At 36.9% G+C, this 20731-nt stretch overlaps 1 protein-coding gene across 1 annotated transcript in view; it reads right to left on the bottom strand.

Moving 5' to 3' along the window:
- Positions 1–20731, bottom strand: part of vars1 (valyl-tRNA synthetase 1) — a 36456-nt gene that overhangs the window by 9281 nt on the left and 6444 nt on the right. Inside the window, exons 7-24 of the mRNA XM_020927357.2 lie at positions 20525–20625; positions 20315–20442; positions 19596–19760; positions 18103–18184; positions 17893–18012; positions 17314–17422; positions 16542–16721; positions 15150–15274; positions 13290–13393; positions 13048–13206; positions 11692–11782; positions 11008–11113; positions 10851–10921; positions 9475–9600; positions 7445–7549; positions 4997–5144; positions 3440–3567; positions 788–943 (exon numbers count right to left, since the gene is read on the bottom strand). Coding sequence (XP_020783016.2) covers positions 788–943; positions 3440–3567; positions 4997–5144; positions 7445–7549; positions 9475–9600; positions 10851–10921; positions 11008–11113; positions 11692–11782; positions 13048–13206; positions 13290–13393; positions 15150–15274; positions 16542–16721; positions 17314–17422; positions 17893–18012; positions 18103–18184; positions 19596–19760; positions 20315–20442; positions 20525–20625 — 2204 coding nt within the window. The remainder of the gene's footprint in view (positions 1–787; positions 944–3439; positions 3568–4996; positions 5145–7444; positions 7550–9474; positions 9601–10850; positions 10922–11007; positions 11114–11691; positions 11783–13047; positions 13207–13289; positions 13394–15149; positions 15275–16541; positions 16722–17313; positions 17423–17892; positions 18013–18102; positions 18185–19595; positions 19761–20314; positions 20443–20524; positions 20626–20731) is intronic.

Here is a 20731-nt window from a genome sequence, read left to right as displayed (position 1 = left end):
TTCCACCTTCAAGGCACTCAAAGCGCTTTACAACAAGGAACCACTCACCCATTCACACACACATTCACACACCAGTGTACGCAGACACTGTGGGCAAGGTGTTAGGTTAAGTGTCTTGCCCAAGGACACAACGACAGCATTCATCTGTGGGAGCTGGAATCACACCAGCCAACCTGTGGGTCAGTGGATCTGACCGCTCAACCTGTGATGTTTATGTCAAGAGCTGGATTCGAACCGCCAACCTTTAGATCAGTGGGCGAATGCTCTACCAACTGAGCTACTACTACCACTACTACTTTTATTACTACTTTCATTACTATTATTACTACTACTATTACAACTTTTATTACTATTATTACTACTTTTATTACCACTTTTATTACTATTATCACTACTACTACTGTTATTACTACTTTTATTACTATAACTACTACTGCTACTGCTACTACTTTTATTACTAGTACTACTACTATTACCATTACTACTACTACTTCCACTACTATTACCACTACTATTACTAGTACTACTACTATTACTACTTTTATTACTATTACTACTACTACTACTTTCATTACCATTACCATTACTATTACCATTACTACTACCACTAGAACTACCTCTACCACTACCACTACAACTACTATAGTATAACTTTTCGGATGAGGGATCTGCCGTCAGCTTGTTTCCATGGAGATGATACTGCTTCACCATACATGCACCAGAGTGTAGAATTAAACTTCTCGTCCATTTAAAATCCTGTAAGTTTTCTGTGTACTCGTGTTCTTACCAGGTAGACGTCACACAGCTCGTACAGCCAGAAGTTGTAGATCGCCGTGGTGATGGCCGGAAAGTCGTACGCTCTGAATCCCTCGTCACAAAGAACGACTGCAGCGCTGAGTCTGGACAAAATCCACCGGTCTGACACGCTCTCCTGTCCACACAACTGCAACCGGGAGAGCAGGGTAAAAGAAACGTTAAAAATAGACCCACGACAAATCTGAAACATAATCTGAACAGTTTTGACCAATGTTATGATTTTTTAAAAGCTGCACTATGTAACTTTTCTGGTAAATTCAATTTGATTCAAAGTATTTTTGTTCATCCCAAAATCAAAAGAGAAAATTGCTGATAGTAGTAGTAATAGTAGTAGTAATACTAGTAGTAATAGTAGTAGTAATAGTAGTAGTAGTAGTAGTAGTAGTAATAGTAGTAGTAGTAGTAACAGTAGTAGTAATAGTAATAGTAATAGTAGTAGTAATAGTAGTAACAGTAGTAAGTAGTAGTAACAGTAGTAGTAATAGTAGTAAAGTAGTAGTAGTATAGTATTAGTAATAATAGTATTAGTAGTATATAGTAATATTACTAATAGTAATTAGTAATATTATTAATAGTAATATTATTAATAGTAATAATATTAATAGTAATAATAGTAATAGTAATAATATTAGTAGTAATAATATAGTAATAGTAGTAATAATAATAGTAGTAATAATAATAGTAGTATAATTATTATTAGTAGTAGTTATATTATTATATTATTATTATTATATTATTATTATTATTATTATTATTATATTATTATTATTAATATTATTACTGTAGTACATTTGAGGATACCACATCACAGTACTTCAGTTACATCGAAAGTAACAAATATTTTATTTTTTGTATTTGAATTATTTGTAAAATTAAGTATTGCATGTATCAAATCTAAAGATATCTTATTTTTTAGGAGGAGCATCAAGTCATCTTAAGGCACAAGGCTCAAGTCCGAGTCAAGTCCCAAGTCAGTGAGCTTCAAGTCCGAGTCGAGCCCCAAGTCTTAGTCCATTTTATCAAGTCAAGTCTCAAGTCCTAAAAATAGTGACTCAAGTCTGACTCGAGTGCAAGTCCCCAACTCTGGTTATTGTCACACTGTGGATCATTCAGACAAAGTAATAACGTTACCATAGAGATAAGAAGCCAGAAAAGTTACATAGTAAGCCTTTAAATTACAGACTTGAGATATTTCTGACTGTTTTATTATTATAATCCTGACTTCTAGCTCTTATTGAAAGCTAACATACTCGCCCAAGAGGTGTTTTGCGAAAACGATAATCTTAAATAAATCTTAAACCAATTAAAAGTTTAAATCGCTTGAATCGGGGCAAGTGACTAATCAAAATCTACTCAATCAAGATACAATTATTCATCCTAGCGTTTAAGATTACATTTTTAACCACAGTTACGGATATTTTAACTTAATATGTAACTTTTCTGGTCTGACACTTGCTTGTTTCCATAGAGAGAATGTTACACTCTACGGCATTACACATTTTTATACTGCATTTATTTAACAATAGGTTATATTCTTGCTCAAAAATACCTGAAAAAATATGAATTCTTACTTGAAGTAGGGTCACCTAACCACCTGCTTGTCTCCATGGAGATAGGTCAGTCTAATGCCATACCATGGAACATACCAAGTAAAGAAATAACATCTAAGGCTGTGCAGTTAATTGAATTATGATCGCAATTTTGATTTGTGTGTCAAACGATCGCCAAAGTCATCATCGAGTTGAAGTGACTTAAAGCTGAACAAAGTTTAGTTTGGGTTAATTGAGTTTTTTATATAAATAAGTAAATTTATTTTATTTTTTAACTACAGAGATTGCAGAACAGCTGGATACATAGTTTATTTTGGATATATTTATGTTTTTCTATGCCTTATTTCATGTTCAAATTATATTTTAACCATATTTTACTATATATTTTATTCATTTTATCTTTTATACATCACAAAACTGCTCTAAGTTACATATTTGTAGCCTATTTTTATTTTCATTTTGAAAGTTTTGAATAAATTATCAATAAGTTTTCCTTGGTTTTGTTTTTTTTTTTAAGAGAGAAATGCTGAATAAATGCTGCATCGTGTAACAAAAAAATAAACATTTGAACAATTGTGATTTCAATACTGACCAAAATAATCGTTATAATAATTTTTTTTTCCATAATCGAACAGCCTTAATTACATCTTAACGGAGGTATACAGGTCACTAAACGTTACAATAAGATAAAAATAAATAAAATAAAAATAACTAACATGTATAGTAATAGAGGTGGGTTAAGATAAGTTTATTTCAAGTTTTATTATGAGTTTTTCTTCCCACTCCTTTTTGAGAAATGTGCTTTTCTGTTGTTTACCATGTATATGTCGTATGTATATGATTATTGTTCCTCTCTTGGTACAAACTCGAAATAAAAATAAATCATTCAGTCATCTCAATGAAAGCCTTTAACCCGTGGGTAATGTCGTCACTTGGATTTCTTTAAGATCTCGAGGCAGTTTAGATTTTTTGCAGTGAATAGGGCAACTTTGACAGGCACTATGCACGAATAATCCCCAGATGAAGAGTGGCGTGTTTGATAGAATTTAGATATGTTTTTCATCCTTTCTCACCTGGGCTTTTTCCGAAGGTACAAAGTTGTCTCCGAGTGTTTTCATGGCAAACTTAACAGCGTTCCACAGTTTGTTGCAGAAGTGGCGGTAACCAAGGATACGGTTCACATCCAGGTTGATATCTCTGCCTGAGGAGCAGAAACAGAAATGTACTGTGAACGAAATATTAATGCGTGTTTATCTTGGTGGTGGAGTGAACTCGTGCGAAGAAGGTTACCGGTTCAAGTCCTGCTCTGGTTAGTTCATAATGTTGTGTCCTTGGGCAAGACATTAAACCCTTTTTGGCTGTGTCAGTGTTCAAGATTCAAAATTCTTTGTTTGACAGAGGAGGACACAGGAAAGTAAATATATCATCATAAAAACTATAATTTAAAGATGCAATATGTAGCTTTTCTGTTGGAGGGATCATGGTGCTGTAATTATTTTGCCTGGAATGTTCTAGTTTGGCAAAATTGTCCCAATGGAGACAAGCACCTCCAAGGTCAATTCTGTGGATCAGATCTGTGGAGAGGCACGCTCATAGTAAGAATACACATTTATGAAGTTTTTGTTTGTTTTAAGCAAAAAATAATCAAGTTTACTTGTCATACTATGGAACATTCCAGGCAAAGAAATATTCAGGATTCCCACTCTTTTTTACTGACAAAATTTCAAAATTTTTCCATGACTTTTTCATGACCTAAAGTGAATTTTTCACTTTACGGCACCTACATGTGTAGAATTGATAAGACTTTTTGGAATGAAATGTTAAAACTTTCCATTCGCCTTATGGTTTGGAATCATAGTTTTTTAACATTTAAAATACTGTCAGTGCATCTATTGTTGTCTATTTTAAACAAAAGGTGCATACGTTCAGAAATAATCCATCCACCCATCCATTTTATTAAGCTTATCAGAGGTCGGGTTGCAGGGGCAGCAGTCTAAGCTGGAATTCCCATCTTAGACTGGGACACAAGGCGTTCCCAGGCCAGCCGAGAGACTTAGTCTTCCTTAGGCCTCCTTCTGGTGGGACATGCCCAGGAGGTATGCAGAACAGATGCCCAAGCCACCTCAGCGACTCTACTCTGAGCTCCTCCCGTATGACTATGCTCCTCACCCCATCTCTAAGGGAGCGCCCAGCCACCCTGTGGTGGAAACTCATTTCGACCACTTGTATCTGTGATTCTGCCTCAAGTGGAGGAGTTCAATTATCTTGAAAATTATCATAATAGTCTAATGATTCTGTTAATGACAACAGAACAGTGTAGTTCCGTAAAGAGATACTAAAATTCCATGACTTTTCCAGGATTTCCATGACCATGGGAACCCTGCATATTACCTCCATCAAGTTCAAAGCGGTTGTTGCCACAGACTGGTATACATGTCAATCAGCTGTGGCTAGAGAATTACCTGTTATCATTGTCAAATATGGGATTGTGAAAATATAATGGAAAGGAATGGAAGCACTTTGAAAAGTCAGTTAGGCACCATACATTTCTGATTATTGTTCTCATGGTGAACTCTTGTTTTGTACATTTCATTTACAGGGAAATAATAATGAAGATTCAGCTAGTTCACCTTGACTGGTATAAGCGCACAGGGCGAAGCGTAGAGCATCTGTTCCACACTCGGGGATCCCACTTGGGTAGTCGGACTTCTGGCCCTGTTTCGCCTTCTCCACCTCCACTGGGTCCAGGTTACTGTCCGTCAGCTGGGCATGCAGACCCTGAAGAGCGAGACGAGTGACACCACAGCCAAATGTTATGTTATTTATTATTCAACTTTGAGTGTGGGTGGGAGATTGACAAAAAACTGTATCTTGACATTTTTTCAGCTTAAACATTTGCAAAGTCTTGGAGGAGATTCAAGCACTGAACAAATGGTGAATGGACGAGAAAACTCCAACACAAAATATCAACCAAAATATATTTCTCCTTAATTTGGAAGATTATATTTTACTGTTGGTTTTATCTAGGCTATAGACTGTATAAATGGACATACTGTAGCTAACCTGTCAGTCACTGTGTTCCAAATACGAAGTGACAATGGGTGTGCATCTGGCTCTATCAACTCTGGCTCCAATTCACTTTCTATTGAAAAATCATTGCCCCTCTTTCCTTAACTACTGCTGTCAGACTCCTCATTTTGGTCTTAACATGTTCGTAATAACCCACTCTACATCCTCCTGTAGTTTTATTTCACTGTTTTCGTTGTGTAACTCAATTCCTCTTCCTAATATGGAACTTGCTCCTATAACTGCCAGCCTCTGTGAGCTTCATTTGACTGGAACTGAGCACTATGGGTGACGTCACAGTCCCTTTCCCAAATTTTTTTCTGGGGACCCATATTTTAAAAGTCACAAACTTTTGCGACCCAAGTCAATAGACATGATTCATAAATCACTAAATAAAGATGGATTTGACCATTATTGAACATTAATAAGGATATTTTGTTGTTGACTGAGTGAACAATTAGTATTACTCAAGTTTTAAAACAATAATTGAACCAGCAAAAAAGGATCCATAAGTTGTCTATTTGGACATTAAATGTAGCCATTTTTTTTCTTTTCAAAATTCAATTGAACCAGCAATATTGGAACAAAATAGTCAATAAAATAATTACAAAAAGATTAGAAATTATTATTAGGGGTGTAACGATATCCAAGTCTCATGATACAATATCGTCACATTAAGAACCTCACAACACGATATTTATTGTGATATCGTGGGAAAGCTCACGATACGGTGGGGAGACTGACGATTAGGGATGTAACAATATCCAAATTTCTCGGTACGATATTTTCACAATATATATCTCATGGTATTATTGCAATATTTTGTGGTTAACAAAACTGTGAATAAGCTACTTTTTCCTCTTAAAATGCCTTGACAAGACTTAATCCAAAGAACTAAGACTTAAAAATGCTTAGAACTGTTATTTCTTCTTGTAATCTTCACTGAAATGGAGCAAAGGATCATGGTCTATATAGTTCCCTCTTGTTCTTTTTCTATTGCTGCACTATAACTCTTAATTTAAGCAAAGAGACTCATAATTCGATATATTGTGATGGTCCACGATATTATTGTGAGAACTCTGACGATACAATATCACAATATTTCGGTTATTGTTACACCGCTAGAAATTATACAAAACATGTCTTAACATTTCAGCATTTCTAACAAGACAGGTGGGTCTGTCTGCCTTTCTGTAGCGCGTTTCAGTTCGTGGTGCAGGAGGAGAGCGCAACAGCAGATCAGGCGTCTAGTCAGAACTGTATATTGCAGACCTACATGCGACAGGGTGACCCAAAAAAAAAAATCTCTTGTGGCCCACCTGAGTGTTATGAACTAGTCTTTAGGGAAACAAAGCCTTAGACCATTTCTTTATACAGTCTATTGTCTAGGCCAACTATTTGCAGCTTTAAAAATGCACAATGTAGCCCTGAAAATGTTACTGTTACAGGACGGTATTGAACTCATCTCCTTTGCAACAAGCAGTTAACGCCACCAGGTCAAGTTACAGGTCAGATCTGTGGAGAGCCGACCGGCCTTACTGTATGAATGATTTGTTTTTCAACGTTTTTAATCCCCTTAAACAAAACCCGTATAATTAAATAAATGATGATCTAACGTGATGATGTGGAACATTTGAGGCAAAGCAATAACATACTTCACAGCAACAATTTCTGATATTATGTTGGAGAGAAAGTATCTGCTGTCAAAAGTAGACAAGTTATTTTTTCCATTCAAATCACATTATGGGAAACTGTAATTTACTCCCAGACCTTTACTGCCCTCTTGTGGACATGTCACGCCTAATCTGCCTACGAGGCTTTAGACCAGCTGAAAATGGAGAGATTGATGGTCTCAATAAAATCTTGTTGGAGGAAAAGGAGGTTTAATAAAGCTTACATAAGAAAATGAGCCTGAGGGGAGCCATAAGGATGTAGTGACCAAATAATCCAAATGAGAGAGGACGGAGCAGGCTGTGTGTTGTCAGGCTTAAAATTGTGATTAGACGTTTTACCTCCAGAGAAATCCCCGTAATCACATCCAGGGGGTCGATAACGTTGCCCAGGGACTTGCTCATTTTCCGCCCATGTGCATCTCTCACCACGGCGTGCAAGTAAACCTACACAAAAGAGGGCGGTTTAGTCATGCGCAAAGGACAAGCCAACTGTTTTACTTTTATTTCAAAAGTGACTTGATATTTTGCAGTGACAGCATGCCGGGGGCGTTCTACATGTACGTCTGTGGTGGAATGTTCAGCGGTTACCATGGTGACACAATGCACACATTAACAAACACTGTCAAATGCAAAGTAGAAAAAACTGAGGCACTCAAAAAGTACAAAATAATTAAAAGCCTTTAATACCACATGGCAGATAAAGTAAAAAAAATTTGAGATTTTAGAGATTTAAATTAATATATGTAGGTCACATGTTCACCACAGTCCCCTGGTGCATGCTGGGACATGTAGGCTGAACAGATTTTAGTTACAAGCTATTTAAGTTCAACTACAATACAAGATATAAATAGTACAAATCTCAACAACCAATAAATAGAGAGATACATAATATAAAAATACATAGTATGAAGACCACTGAAGAGCACCAAAAGGACAATTCTGAACCATTTTTATATATCCAAGTAAAACTCCTGCCCCCAGAGTTTTGCTGACTGTCAAATACACTTTTAGATTGTCTGAGAACTCAAGAAAAAATGCAAAATTATTCTGACAGTAATTTAAAGTTTGAGAGACTTGTTTAAAAGTACAAATCATTTCACCCGTTGTAGTTTCAACTAAGTAAACGCTGGTCAGATTGTGCTAAAAAAAAGATCAAATTATAGTCTCCTCAGACAGAGCAGAGCCTGTAGTTAGTTTAACACCCCCAGGGAATGTTGATGCCATCAGCTGCAAAGTGTCAATTGGTGGTTTTCAGAGTCTCCAAGGTCATGACGTTATTCTCTCAGATGAGGGTGAAAGAGTAAGTTTTCCCTTTTGATGACATTGTACTTTCATAATAAATGTCCAAAAACTAAATGCACAAATGTTGAACCAGATCATTTCAATTTGTGGAAAGACCCAAAAACACACTGTATTACAAAAAAGGGATCTGATTAAATCTGAAACCCAGCAACAGAGGTTATACAGTTATAAAATTATTATAAATAAAAAATAGACAAGTGTGACCAAAACTTTCAGTAATTTCAGTTCAACATGTCCAAACCATGGCCAATTTTTCTTGGCTCTGAGGCTTCCAGGTGAATTGGTCCAAAGTACCTTGCATCAATTAAAAAATAAAGTTTTTACTCCAAGTTTTTTGAAAATCTACCTTGATAAAGCTAACATTTACTATTTAGTGTGTGGCTTTAAGAATCTCAGCATGAATAAAGGACTGATGACTCATTCTAACGAGTTAAACATGCACATATTTCAATTTTTCACTTTACAGAGCACCAGTCTACGGCCCTCGATCATCAGTCCTCTGCTTCGTCTGTGTTTAGATGAAATTAATGTTCAGATGAAAAAGGTTTGGACACCCATGATTTTGATTTCTTGCTGGTCACACACTTAAGAAATGGTGATTCCAAGACAATTACAGATTTTATTGTTGTTTCTCGCTGCTGATGTCTATAATTGTGAATAATCCTAAAATTTAGATGTTTCTTCTCACCATAATCACATACTCACAGTTGACATCCCGATCTGAATCATTGTTTTAAATTAACATTAGAGCTAAAGGGCTGGTAAAATGTCATAACAGATATTTGCCTTTTTTTCTGTGGATAGTAATTACAGAGTTCAAAATCTTCTCACACAAATTAGGGTGGTCCACGGCTCTCTTCAACCACAAATTGCTGTGACTTTTCGCCCAGACATTAACACAGCAAGTTTTTGAACAAGGAAACAATGTGGTAGATATTTTAGGATTTTACATTTTAAAATCTAGTCTTCTCTATTCAAAAGATAAACTAGACCAACACTGTTTTGAATAGTTCATTGCTATGGAAACAGTAATTTGGCATCACATGAAACCCATAGATGAGCCTTACCTCTTTGAAGGGGAGTTTGCCAGTGAGTTTCAGGCCCATCATCACCATCCGAGCGACCCAGAAAAACAAGATGTCGTGTCCCGTCTCCAGCAGCGTCCCGGGATAGAACACATTCAGGTCCTTTGTCTAAACGTCAAACAGACAAAGGAAATATAGAGCAAATAATGTAAGTTTTAGTTTAGACATTAATTGCATTATTACATGATACAATGATATAATAACTATAATAACATCTTAACAGCAAGGAAGCAATAAATCAATATACAATAACAGGTATTCAGGTATTCCAGTAGACATTTTATAGATTAAAGGCACAATGTAGCTTGCAGTGTCTGTAATGTCCCACAGTATGGCATTAAAGGGACAGCCTGGAATTTTGGACATAGGATCTCATTTCCTTGTGAGCCAGAGTGTTGGAGACGTGTGGAGACACTTTTTTTTTTTTAAATATTCCATCCAGTCCTTGTATTTGCAGAGGTCGCTGGTGCTAGACTAGTGCATGTCAATGGTCATAGTTATCCTGCCACTAAAAACAGTTTTACCCACTCCACAAAACACCCGAAGCAAAACTATTATTACACCAGACTGTCCATGTAAATGTCTGTGTCGATAGAAAAATAAAACTAACCTTGCATTGCATGAATCGTCGCATGTTGAGGAACTATTTTCTCATGTATCAGTACGCCGCTGCCAAACTCTCTATCAGGAAGTACAACTCACTGCTGCTCAGACATAAATCCTTCAAATGCAAGGTTGGTTTTACTTCTAGAATTATTCTATCAACACAGACATTCACATGGACAGTCTGGCGTAATAATAGTTTTGCTTCGGGTGTTTTGTGGAGTGGGTAAGACTGTTTTTAGTGGCAGGATAACTATGGCCATTGACTTACACTAGCCTAGCACCAGTGACCTCTGCAAATACAAGGACTGGATGGAATATTTAAAAAAGTGTCTCCACACGTCTCCAACACTCTTTCTTCAACTCAACACGTCTTCAACTCCCTTTCAATGTACTTTGCATTTATTCAGTTGCAGAAGAATCCATGGAAGGGAGTTTAATGTGAAACAGTGGAACATTCAAGGCAAAACAAAAACATCTCCATGAAGATAAGCAGCTGCATAGTGCCTCTTTAACACTGGTGTAATGTTTAAATTATATGCTAATTATCTTTTTATTTAACAAGTCTTAAGAAAAACCTATATATTCACTCAAATTACTTTAGCTTTGTAAATAAGAAATAAGTCATTTACAAAGTATTCAGCTGCAAATGTGCCACAGCGACTATTAAAAATGCATTAAAATGATCTTCTATGACCAGTTGGAATATTCATTTATGCAAATACAAGGGCAGGCTGTCCTTAGACTCATTTTACCTCGTTAGGCCATCCGAAGATCGAGAAAGGAAAAATACCAGAGGAGAACCAAGTGTCCAGGACATCCTCATCTGAAATACAGGTCAGAAACAGTAATTATAATAAAACAAAAGGAGGTATTCAACACTGACCTATTATCTTGTATTTAAAATTGTACCTTGTCTAAGTGTGATTTTGTCAGCTGTCACGTTGAAGCGTTTAGCAGCCTTCTCCCTGGCCTCTTCTTCAGTTCTCCCACTCACCCAGTAATGACCGTCCATGTCCTGGCATTGACAGAAAAATGTATTGTTTTAATAATAATAGTCATTTATTTTATTTGATGGCTCCTTTCAAGGGACCCAAGGACAATAAACGCAATTAAAACAGCAGCACAGAATGACAACTATTTAAAAGAACAGTAAGAATGTACCTGATTTTTACTGTATACTCAAACTAGTTCATTTTAAACAGTTTGCAGTGGTCTAAGTTATTCCTTATACATCCTGAAATTCCAAAAGATTAATTGCAATGAGTTTACAAAAGCTTTTCACAATTCGCAGAGACCAGAGGGGAGTTTATCGGACAATAAAGCACTTTATAATTAGATGCAGACAGCACGCAGAGGATTTATATCGACAATCTTCAGCTGCTTATGCATTAAATCTGTACTGAGGCAGATTTTGCACAAATATAGGAGAAGTTAACAAAAACAATAATGCATAGGATTGAAGAAATGGTAGTTAGAGTATGGTTAAAGAGAATAAGCAATGTTGTATGCATTAAAATACAGGAACAAAATGCAAACAAAAAGACAAGACTGATGTATCACTAACTGCTTTGCCGTTATGTTGAAGTGTCTCACCTCTCCTGGTTTTACAGAAGGGTCGCTGACAGTCACAAAGTAAGCAGGGATTCTGTGACCCCACCACAGCTGTCGAGAGATGCACCAGTCTCTAAAGGAGGAAAGGGACATATGCTTAAAAGTTACATTCACAACTAGGCACAAAACATAGAAAATATAAAGTAGGGATGCAACAATACAGTTTTCTGACAATTTGATATGCGGCTTGATACATCATCATGGCGTCAATACAATTTAGATTTGTTTTAGGCCTAAAAAAAAAAGAATGATTCCTTCACTATTCTTGTGGTAATTTTAAAAAAAGCGTAACACATGTATTGTATTGCTGATAGGGGTGTAGTAGGTTCATGTATTTATGCCGAACCGGTTCCGTACGGGACGTTCGGTTCGGTGCAGGGCTGTGCACAAGTGAGACTTGCATAATTTGTGTATGTTTACATTCTGCCGCTATGTGCAGCTACACAGAAGGCTCAGCTCTTTAATATACATGGGGGAACTTGTCCGTGATTGGGGCGGGAGTGTTTCCTCCATTGCTTTATAGTTAGGGCAGCAGCCTTGACAACAATTGCCCCTGCCTTGACTACATCCCTCCGAACCACGTGGATCCTCGCAAAATTACACCTTTCGGTGGCACGGAATCTCCGGCCCCGCCCCCTCCCCTGCCAGCTGATCTTCAATTATGGCACACAATGCGGACAAGTTGTTTTTTCTGGCCAAAAATACGAAGACCGAGTAAAACTTCATGTTGGAACTGTTGCGCTGCACTTTACTTTTTGAAAAGCTTTGTTTACCGTTTACAAGAAATTCATTTTTTTATAATATTTCAAACATTTGTTGTTTATTTGAGAATATTTTATTTTACTTATTAGTATTACCAAGCAGAACTTTGCATTAAATTTTATTTTCCCGCTTGTATAATGTTAAATGTGTGTGTTTAATAAACACACAAATATACTGTACCGAAAATTAACCAAACCATGACCTCAAAACCAAGGTATGTAACGAACCATGATTTCTTTTTACCGTTACACCCCTAATTGTTGACATATACTTTTTTTTATATATTCTTTATGCTTACAACCTGTAAAAACTCACTATTGAGGATATTATCAAAAAGTATTAAAAAGATTCAAAATAAAAGTTGGAAAAATTATAATTCTAAACATGAAACATTGCTCTGGGATATTACAAGAATTATATAACTAATGCATGCAACACAATAGTTCAGTCAAGTATTTATTTATTATCTACTGTCACGTACGAGTACTTGTAAAAAACTTAATAGATGCCAAGTGGTTTTCACAATTTTCTCATTAAAATAAAATGTAATATGAAAAAATGAATGAATAAAGTTACCTGATATTGTCCATCCAGCTGAACCAGGTCTTGATGTGGTGATCGGGGATGATTTTGAGCTGTCCTTCTCTCACAACGTCTGCAGCCTGTTTCCCCATGTCTGCACAGTTCACGTACCACTGCGGCTTCAGAAGAGGCTCCACGATGTCTTTGGATCGACTAAAACACACAGAAAATAAATGAAAAAGGCCTAAATTTATAACCTACGTACTTGTGCTACTGTGTCTTTAAATGCTATGCACCTGCAGACTGGGACCACCATAGGGTTGTCTTTGATTTCCTTAAATTGACCCCTGTCCTTCAAAGCCTCGAGGACAGTCTTCCTGGCTTCAAAGCGTTTCATCCCCTGTGGAAATAGAAGACAAATAAAAATACCAAAAAAAACTTTCAATCATTTCCTAGTAATGTTTTCGTATCAGAGGAAGTGTCTGTAATAAATTGCACAGTGAAATAAACATATATTTCTGTATCAAAACATTATGTAGCATTATATTTAGATGAACAGACAGAACAGAGAGAACGCTCTGAGGAAAGGATGTAAAAATAACCTTGACAACATTATATCACAATATTAAAAGTTGTAAAGGTTCTCTAAGAAACTTTTGGTGGAGGGTTTTTCATCTGGCTTGTTTCCATAGTTTGGCTTGCCTAGAATGTTCAACAGTAAGACATTAATTAGCATAATCAAGGTCAAAGCCAGACTGCAGAACATTACGCAAAGCAATAACATCTCCATGCAGACAAACAGGTGGTGGACCTTCCTCCAAAAAAGTTACAAGGTGTACTTTTAAATACCATGGATTTTAGCAATACATTCAACTGTAAGCTACCTCTTGCAAATGCAATGTTTTGTTACATCAGCATATTAAAAAAATAAATATAGCCAACATGAAAAAATTACTGACAGCAAAAAGGTATTTTTAAACAAATGTAGTACCGTATTTTTTGGACTACAAGTCGCACCAGCCAAAAAATGCATAATGAAGAAATGAACATAATTTGCACTTTTTGGGGGAAACATTCTATAAAATCAGAAACTAGGAACCGACATTTCATCTTGAAAGGCAAGCAACAGGCCGTTAACGTCACATATGAACAGTTCTTCAGATAACTATAGCATAAACAACAGAACACAACAAGTTTACCAAACTCCCCATCTCACTCCAAATCACTAAATCCATTCAATTTTTCCATCCTCTGTGTCACTTCTGTGTGGCCTCCAGAGGTAAAAGGAGCACCACTTTCTCTTCTGTGTAGCTGTCGTCAGACTCGGCATCAGTTCCAGTTAGTATTATTCCGGCCTTTCTGAATCCCGACAAGATGGTTTCGGTTGTCTCTGAAGTCCAGACTTTGTCGCTCCATCCAGTGACTTCCAGGAAAGTTGACCTGTGCACTCTCCCCGTGTCACAAGTTTCTCACTCACTCCAAACTTTATTTCTGCTGTTAGATTACTGTTTTCAGCTGAATATTTCACTACTTGCAGCTTGTAAATTGCAAAATATGATTTTATTTATGGGGTATTTGTGTTCAGTCTTCTCAGTTTTCTTTATAAGTTTGTTAAATTTTCAGTGGTACAGAAGTAAGTCGACTGACATGATACAGACAGAACAGAGGCTCTTTCTGCAGAAGACATGCGCAGTAGAGCCAAATGACAGTGGTACAGGAGGAACAGGAGCAGCAGATACTCACACATAAGACTAGAGCGCCCTGTCGCGGCTGTCAGTGTGAAAACTTTAATATATAAGTCACACTGGAGTATAAGTTGCAGGACCACAGAAACCATGACCAAAAGTGTGACTTACAGTCCAAAAAATACGGTACTCATATGTTAACTTTGATGACCAGAGAGCAATATTGGCCTATTAATACTTTGTAGCTGATGCCAATAAAGGCTTGTATCAAATATTGCACTGTGAGACTTGGGTATCGTTACAATAAGATGACCACAGAGGGTGTAGTGAAAGACAGTGTTAGAAGAGACAAGCTGAGGAAAAGGTCAGATGGTAATTTGCAGAAAGGACCAAAAGCGGCAGCCAAAAGTTTGACATTGCCAGAGAAAGCCGCGCAGTCTGGCTAGAATGATAATGAGCTGAACACTGTACCAGGAAGGGAGGGGGCACGTTGATAAGGAGCCCGTTCTCATCCAAAATGTTGATGAAGGCCAGATTGTGCCTCACTCCAACCTCGTAGTCGTTATGGTCGTGAGCTGGAGTGATTTTGACAGCACCTAAACACCGGAGACACGGCGAAGGAGCAATTATATAGATGAAAATGGCAGATCAAATGACAGGTTACATTTCTCATTTCACTAGAACAGTAAAAACAGTAAAAATCAGGTCCAGCTCCTTTTAAGCATCTTTAAACTACACTTAACATTTAAACTAGCTAACTAACTAGTGTTTTTCATGTTAACAGATACGGTATACACTCCTGAGCATCCTATTTATTCTCTGCAATGATTTTATGAAGTGTTTTTCACTGCTTTCTGAGCCCAGATCTGAGTTTTGCTGCCACAGTAAATCTAACAACAACATCCAGCGTTCTAACATCGCACTTACCGATTCTGAGAATAAAACACACATAATTAGACGGGACTGCTGTGAGCTGTCTGCATTTCAACCTCAAAAGCTGCTTACAATATATCTGTACTGTATTCTGTTAAATGGATGTTTGAAATGTCTTTCTTGCTTGTAAATTGTCCCTGCATTTTGTAAGGAATTTTCTGTGTTGATGACAGACAGTAGATAGAGGGATTATGTTTTAGAACTCACTGCTTCTTCTTGTATTTTTGGACTTTCCTTCAACTTTTTTTTCCCCACAAACCTAACTGATGTAAAACTAGAGCTGAGTATCATTAAGAAGTTGCCGATATGATACATATCTCGATACACTATACGGTTCAATAAAAAATAAAGGCAACATCATGGTTGTGATACTAAAAGTCTTTGTTAAACCACTTTTTGTGCAGTTACGTTAATATGAAACACAAACATTTTAATCCCCAAAACAGTGAAAATGTCAAATGTGTTGCAAAAATTAGTTTCCTTCTTCTAAACCAGGGGTGTCAAACTCAAATTCACAGAGGGCAAAAATTTAAAACTGGGACTAAGTCGTGGGCCAACTCAAAATATTTATTGAAAAATTTCAACAATATCTGCGTGTTTTGCTTCTTTCGAGATATGTAATGTTAAAATGAAAATAAATATTTAATAATAGTTTTGCTTAAACATTTGAATCCAGAACAAGCATAATATAAAATAACAAATTTATTTAATAAATAATGTCTCTATAGCCTATCTGAAGCAAGTGGCCCACCTCTAATACATATTTGATTTGATCTCGCAGGCCGTATATAATTATATCGTGGGCCAAATTTGGCCCCCGGGCCTGAGTTTGACATGTCTGCTCTAAACAAACTGTGGCGCTGTAACAAAATAATTTAGTAAAATATACCAAATAATACTCTTGGCTGAACTTTGACTCCAACCACTAACCTGTTCCGAAGTTCATGTCTACAAAGTCGTCAAACACGATTGGCATCTTGCGGTCGCAGAATGGATGGAGGACGACTTTGCCTTTCAGGTGCTGGTACCTGGGGTCATCCGGGTGCACAGCCACAGCGGTATCTCCAAGCATGGTCTCAATACGAGTAGTGGCAACAATCACCTCCTCGTCTGGAATGGAAGAAATGATAAATAATAATGAATGTTTGGCAAAAAAGTGCGTTTTAATGAAAGATTCTGCAACCACTCCAAAAATATAATTTATAAATTAGGACAAAAGATGAAAATGAGGAAAATAACAGTGGTGAAAAACAATTCATTCTTTCTAAAACAAGTTTGTTTTAAAACCTCATTTTGTCACACAGTTGAGGTGTTAAACTATTACCCCATTATTATGTACATAATGTATAATGTAATAAATAGTAGAGTTGGTGTATTCCCCCATTTGTTCTTCAGGTAGTTATCCGTTTTTGAAATTTAATATACAGCATAATAAAATACAAGAATGGGTGCAAAATTGAATGTTTAGAAAATGGAGAATTTACCATAAACTTAAATCATTTGTAAATGCTGTTAAATTATATTATTTTTGTGCTGGTACCAATTTTCTTCTCCATGAGTCATGTACTAAAATCCATTCCAAGATTAACTTTGGTTAGGAATATTTTTGTAATAATTTTGCTGTGGGTAAAACTCATCATAGGGTTTTCATTTCATACAGAAATTGAATTGTAAATATTGATACTGGGTTTTTGTACTGTACCTGATCCCTCAATTTTGTAGGCGAAAGACACGAGAACTCCAAACTCCACCTTCTCCTTGTACCCGGGCACAGGCAGCAGCGTTCTGCCAGTCAGCTCCTTCTTATCCACCTACACAAGAAAAACAAATATCAGTACATCACGTCACTAAAATCACTTTATTAAAAACAGACTTTGTAATGGCAAAAGGAGTATCAAGTTACATTGTGTATGCTCTGTCAAGTTCGGAGGAAAACAATAAGTTATATAGCTTAAATAAATTCTATATCCTTTCACATCAAAACCAACTTCATAAAATATTTGTCCTTTCAAGAAACACAGACTAGATTAAGACTTAATCTGGATGGAACCAGGTCTAAAATGAGATGAAATTATCTTAAACCCAGAGTATAGTAGGATAAAATAGAATAAAACTGCGTAAGTAATTGAAACAAAAAGCTTGAATTGCATATGACCGTGAGTACCCCCAATGAAATAAACCTCAGTATAGAGCAAATAAGACTGCAGCCATTACCTGCTTGCTATTGGCTAATATTAAAGTGGGGCATTTTGAGTTTAAATATAATAAAACTGTCACTTGCCTCAATGTCTGAGATGGCAGAGTTGAGCGTACAGGACCAGTTGACCAGCCTCTTGCTCCTGTAGATCACTCCCTCTTCATGCATGCGGATAAATGCCTCTTGGACAGCATAGGACAGTTTCTGAACAAAAACAAAACAAATGAAATGAATTCTTAAAAATGTATTTACCGTACTTAAACTAACACAAATTTAGATTCATGTGACACTTACAGGGTCCATTGTGAAGCAGGCTCTGTCCCAATCCAACGAAGACCCCAGTTTCTTCAGCTGGTGGTAGATCCGGTCTCCCTTCCTGAAACATTACCCTCATGTCAAATGTGCTTTTTCATCGACGTATTATCCATTATATTTTATTATGATTATTGTTCCATAGGTTATCTAATATACAACAATACAAAGTGCTTTAAATTCAGAACAAGTCAAAAGATTAAAATAAAAGACAATAAAAAGTAAATAAACAACGATAAACAAAAAAATAAAAATACCCCCAAAAAAGAAAAGAGAGAGGCCAACTGTTAACTGTTCAAATAGTTATGTCTAAAGGCCGCCACACACTGCAGGATTTTTAAACGAGTGACAAAAAGCACACACCAGACAACAGAGACACGAGGAGAATCTCATGAGACTTAAAATCTCCCATCGCAAAGACCAAAGCAGGACATATCTGCGGCCCACAGGCTATAAAGTTGTGAGCGCAATCGCGTCAGCTGTTTTCTGTCTACCGTAAAACCACTCACTTTGAGACTCTTAAGGGCTCAAAAGATCAGAGTTCTGCACGTCTAGTTTAGATATAAGTCAAATCCGAGTTATTATTATTGTGGTGCAATAGTTCAAATTTGTGATTCTTAATGCACAGAAGACTGGTTTTAAAATACACAGGAATTAAAGTCTCAATCGCTGATCTGCAGCTTCACCTCGATCCGTGCACTGTGTTGATGAAAACAGATACACGTGAGGAACTTCTCTCGCCTTTTTGATTAATAGTGCTGTTTTGTGGACTGGAGTCATTATTTGCGGAGGACAAATTTTATGGGTAGTGTGGATGAGACGTTGCAGTTTAAATTTACAGCTTTAGGAGAGGTGAGGAATAGTTAATTTTGCTATTTCCTGAGTTTGTATTTTGCATCTGTGTGTCACTCCTCTGCCTCTGACGCTCTGTTTTATTGGCTGTTATCGTCGCTTTGCTGATGTTTGGTGGTTATGATCTGACAAAGCAGCTCAGACACACACCACACACGAGGAGCGCAGCGCCTTCAAAATTGCACACAAAGACAAAAAGTCAGGTCACGCCTCCCTGAACTCGGGGAGAAGCAACTCACAGCCAAAATTGGGCAATTTCTCCTGTAGTGTGACGCTTCCTTATGTTAAAATGTTACTGTTTTGTCACTATTACCCTGATGCCTTCTTGCGCTGGTTAAACAAACTGATAAATTAAGAGAAATAAATAATGGACTAATAACAGACACTCCTTAGAGTCAACTAGAGCTTGTTAAGTTTTACTGTAGTTAGCTCCTCTGTTCAAACAAACATAAGGCAGTGATTTAAAATACACCGTCAGAACTGGAGAAGAAACTTTGTTGAGTGGGGAAACATATTCACTCTTAAAATGAAAATATTGAACTATGTCCACAAGACCAAATATTTTACAATTAGATTTAAAACATCCTATAACATAGCTTGTAACATAGCTCTGTTTTACTCACTCGTTCTTCCACTTCCAGACTTCCTGGATGAAGTTTTCCCTGCCCAGGTCGTGGCGGCTCATCCCTCTCTCCCTCATGAGCTTCTTCTCCACCACCACCTGCGTCGCGATGCCGGCGTGATCACAGCCCGGGTTCCACAGGGTCGTCTCGCCTTTCATTCTGTGCCTAAACAAAACAAAACAACACATCATTTAAAGGAGTACTGTGTAATTGCTCTAGTGGAGACATCTCTGTGCTTTGCCCAGAATGTCCCACAGCACGCCATTAAACGCATCTAAGACCAGGAAGACAAGCAGATGACAGCACCAGGCCAAGTTACAGGATAGATCTGTGAAGAGGCAACCCCACTCACAGTAAGAATATGATTTTCAAGGTATTTCTGAAGAATAAAAACATCCATATTTGAATAAATTCTAAATAAATAGGTTTAATGCTAGACTCCATGGAAACAAGCAGGTAATTTGGCCCTACCCCATAAAAATGATAGTGCACTTAATAATAAAACAAATAAAAATAGCAAGATACGAAAGTAAGAAGAAGCTTTGTTTTAATGTTAACTGTAGAAAATTGTGTGTAGTTGTTTAGTTGTATCACTCCTATCACCAATCAAGGAACTATAAAAATCATTTGCATATTTACACGTTTCCAGTTTGTGCAAATATTCTTCATTTTTAAATAAACAGAAATAAAATAGATCAACTAGAAACTATAAAAAGTACCATCTGGTGAGACAGTCCTGGATGGCGTTTGTCAGAGCGTGGCCCAGGTGAAGAGATCCGGTCACATTTGGCGGAGGGATACACATCATGAATATACCACGAGGGTTTGGCTCAGAAATATCCTTCCTCTGCAGAAGAAACGGATCAAACACAACTCAAAATTTGTGTACATCAAACTGTAACTTTCCATTTAGGGAGTAATTTTCATACCCCATATTCTGGTTTGAAGAATCCCTGCTTCTCCCACCACGGATACCAGGCGGCTTCCACGTACTGCGGGCTGTAAGAGTCTGGCAGTGCGCTGACGACATCTAAAAATGAGAAAACAAGAAAGAAAGTTTGCAGTTGTTTAATGAACTAGTAATTTCTCAGCAACCAGATCTGTGCTGTACTTAAGTTAGTATCTCTAATGACTCA

The sequence above is a fragment of the Boleophthalmus pectinirostris genome, unplaced genomic scaffold, assembly GCF_026225935.1.
Source record: "Boleophthalmus pectinirostris isolate CB_2022bp ecotype Guang Dong unplaced genomic scaffold, ASM2622593v1 HiC_scaffold_6, whole genome shotgun sequence".
Taxonomy (NCBI): Eukaryota; Metazoa; Chordata; class Actinopteri; order Gobiiformes; family Gobiidae; genus Boleophthalmus; species Boleophthalmus pectinirostris.
This window is presented reverse-complemented; position numbering and strand designations above follow the sequence as displayed.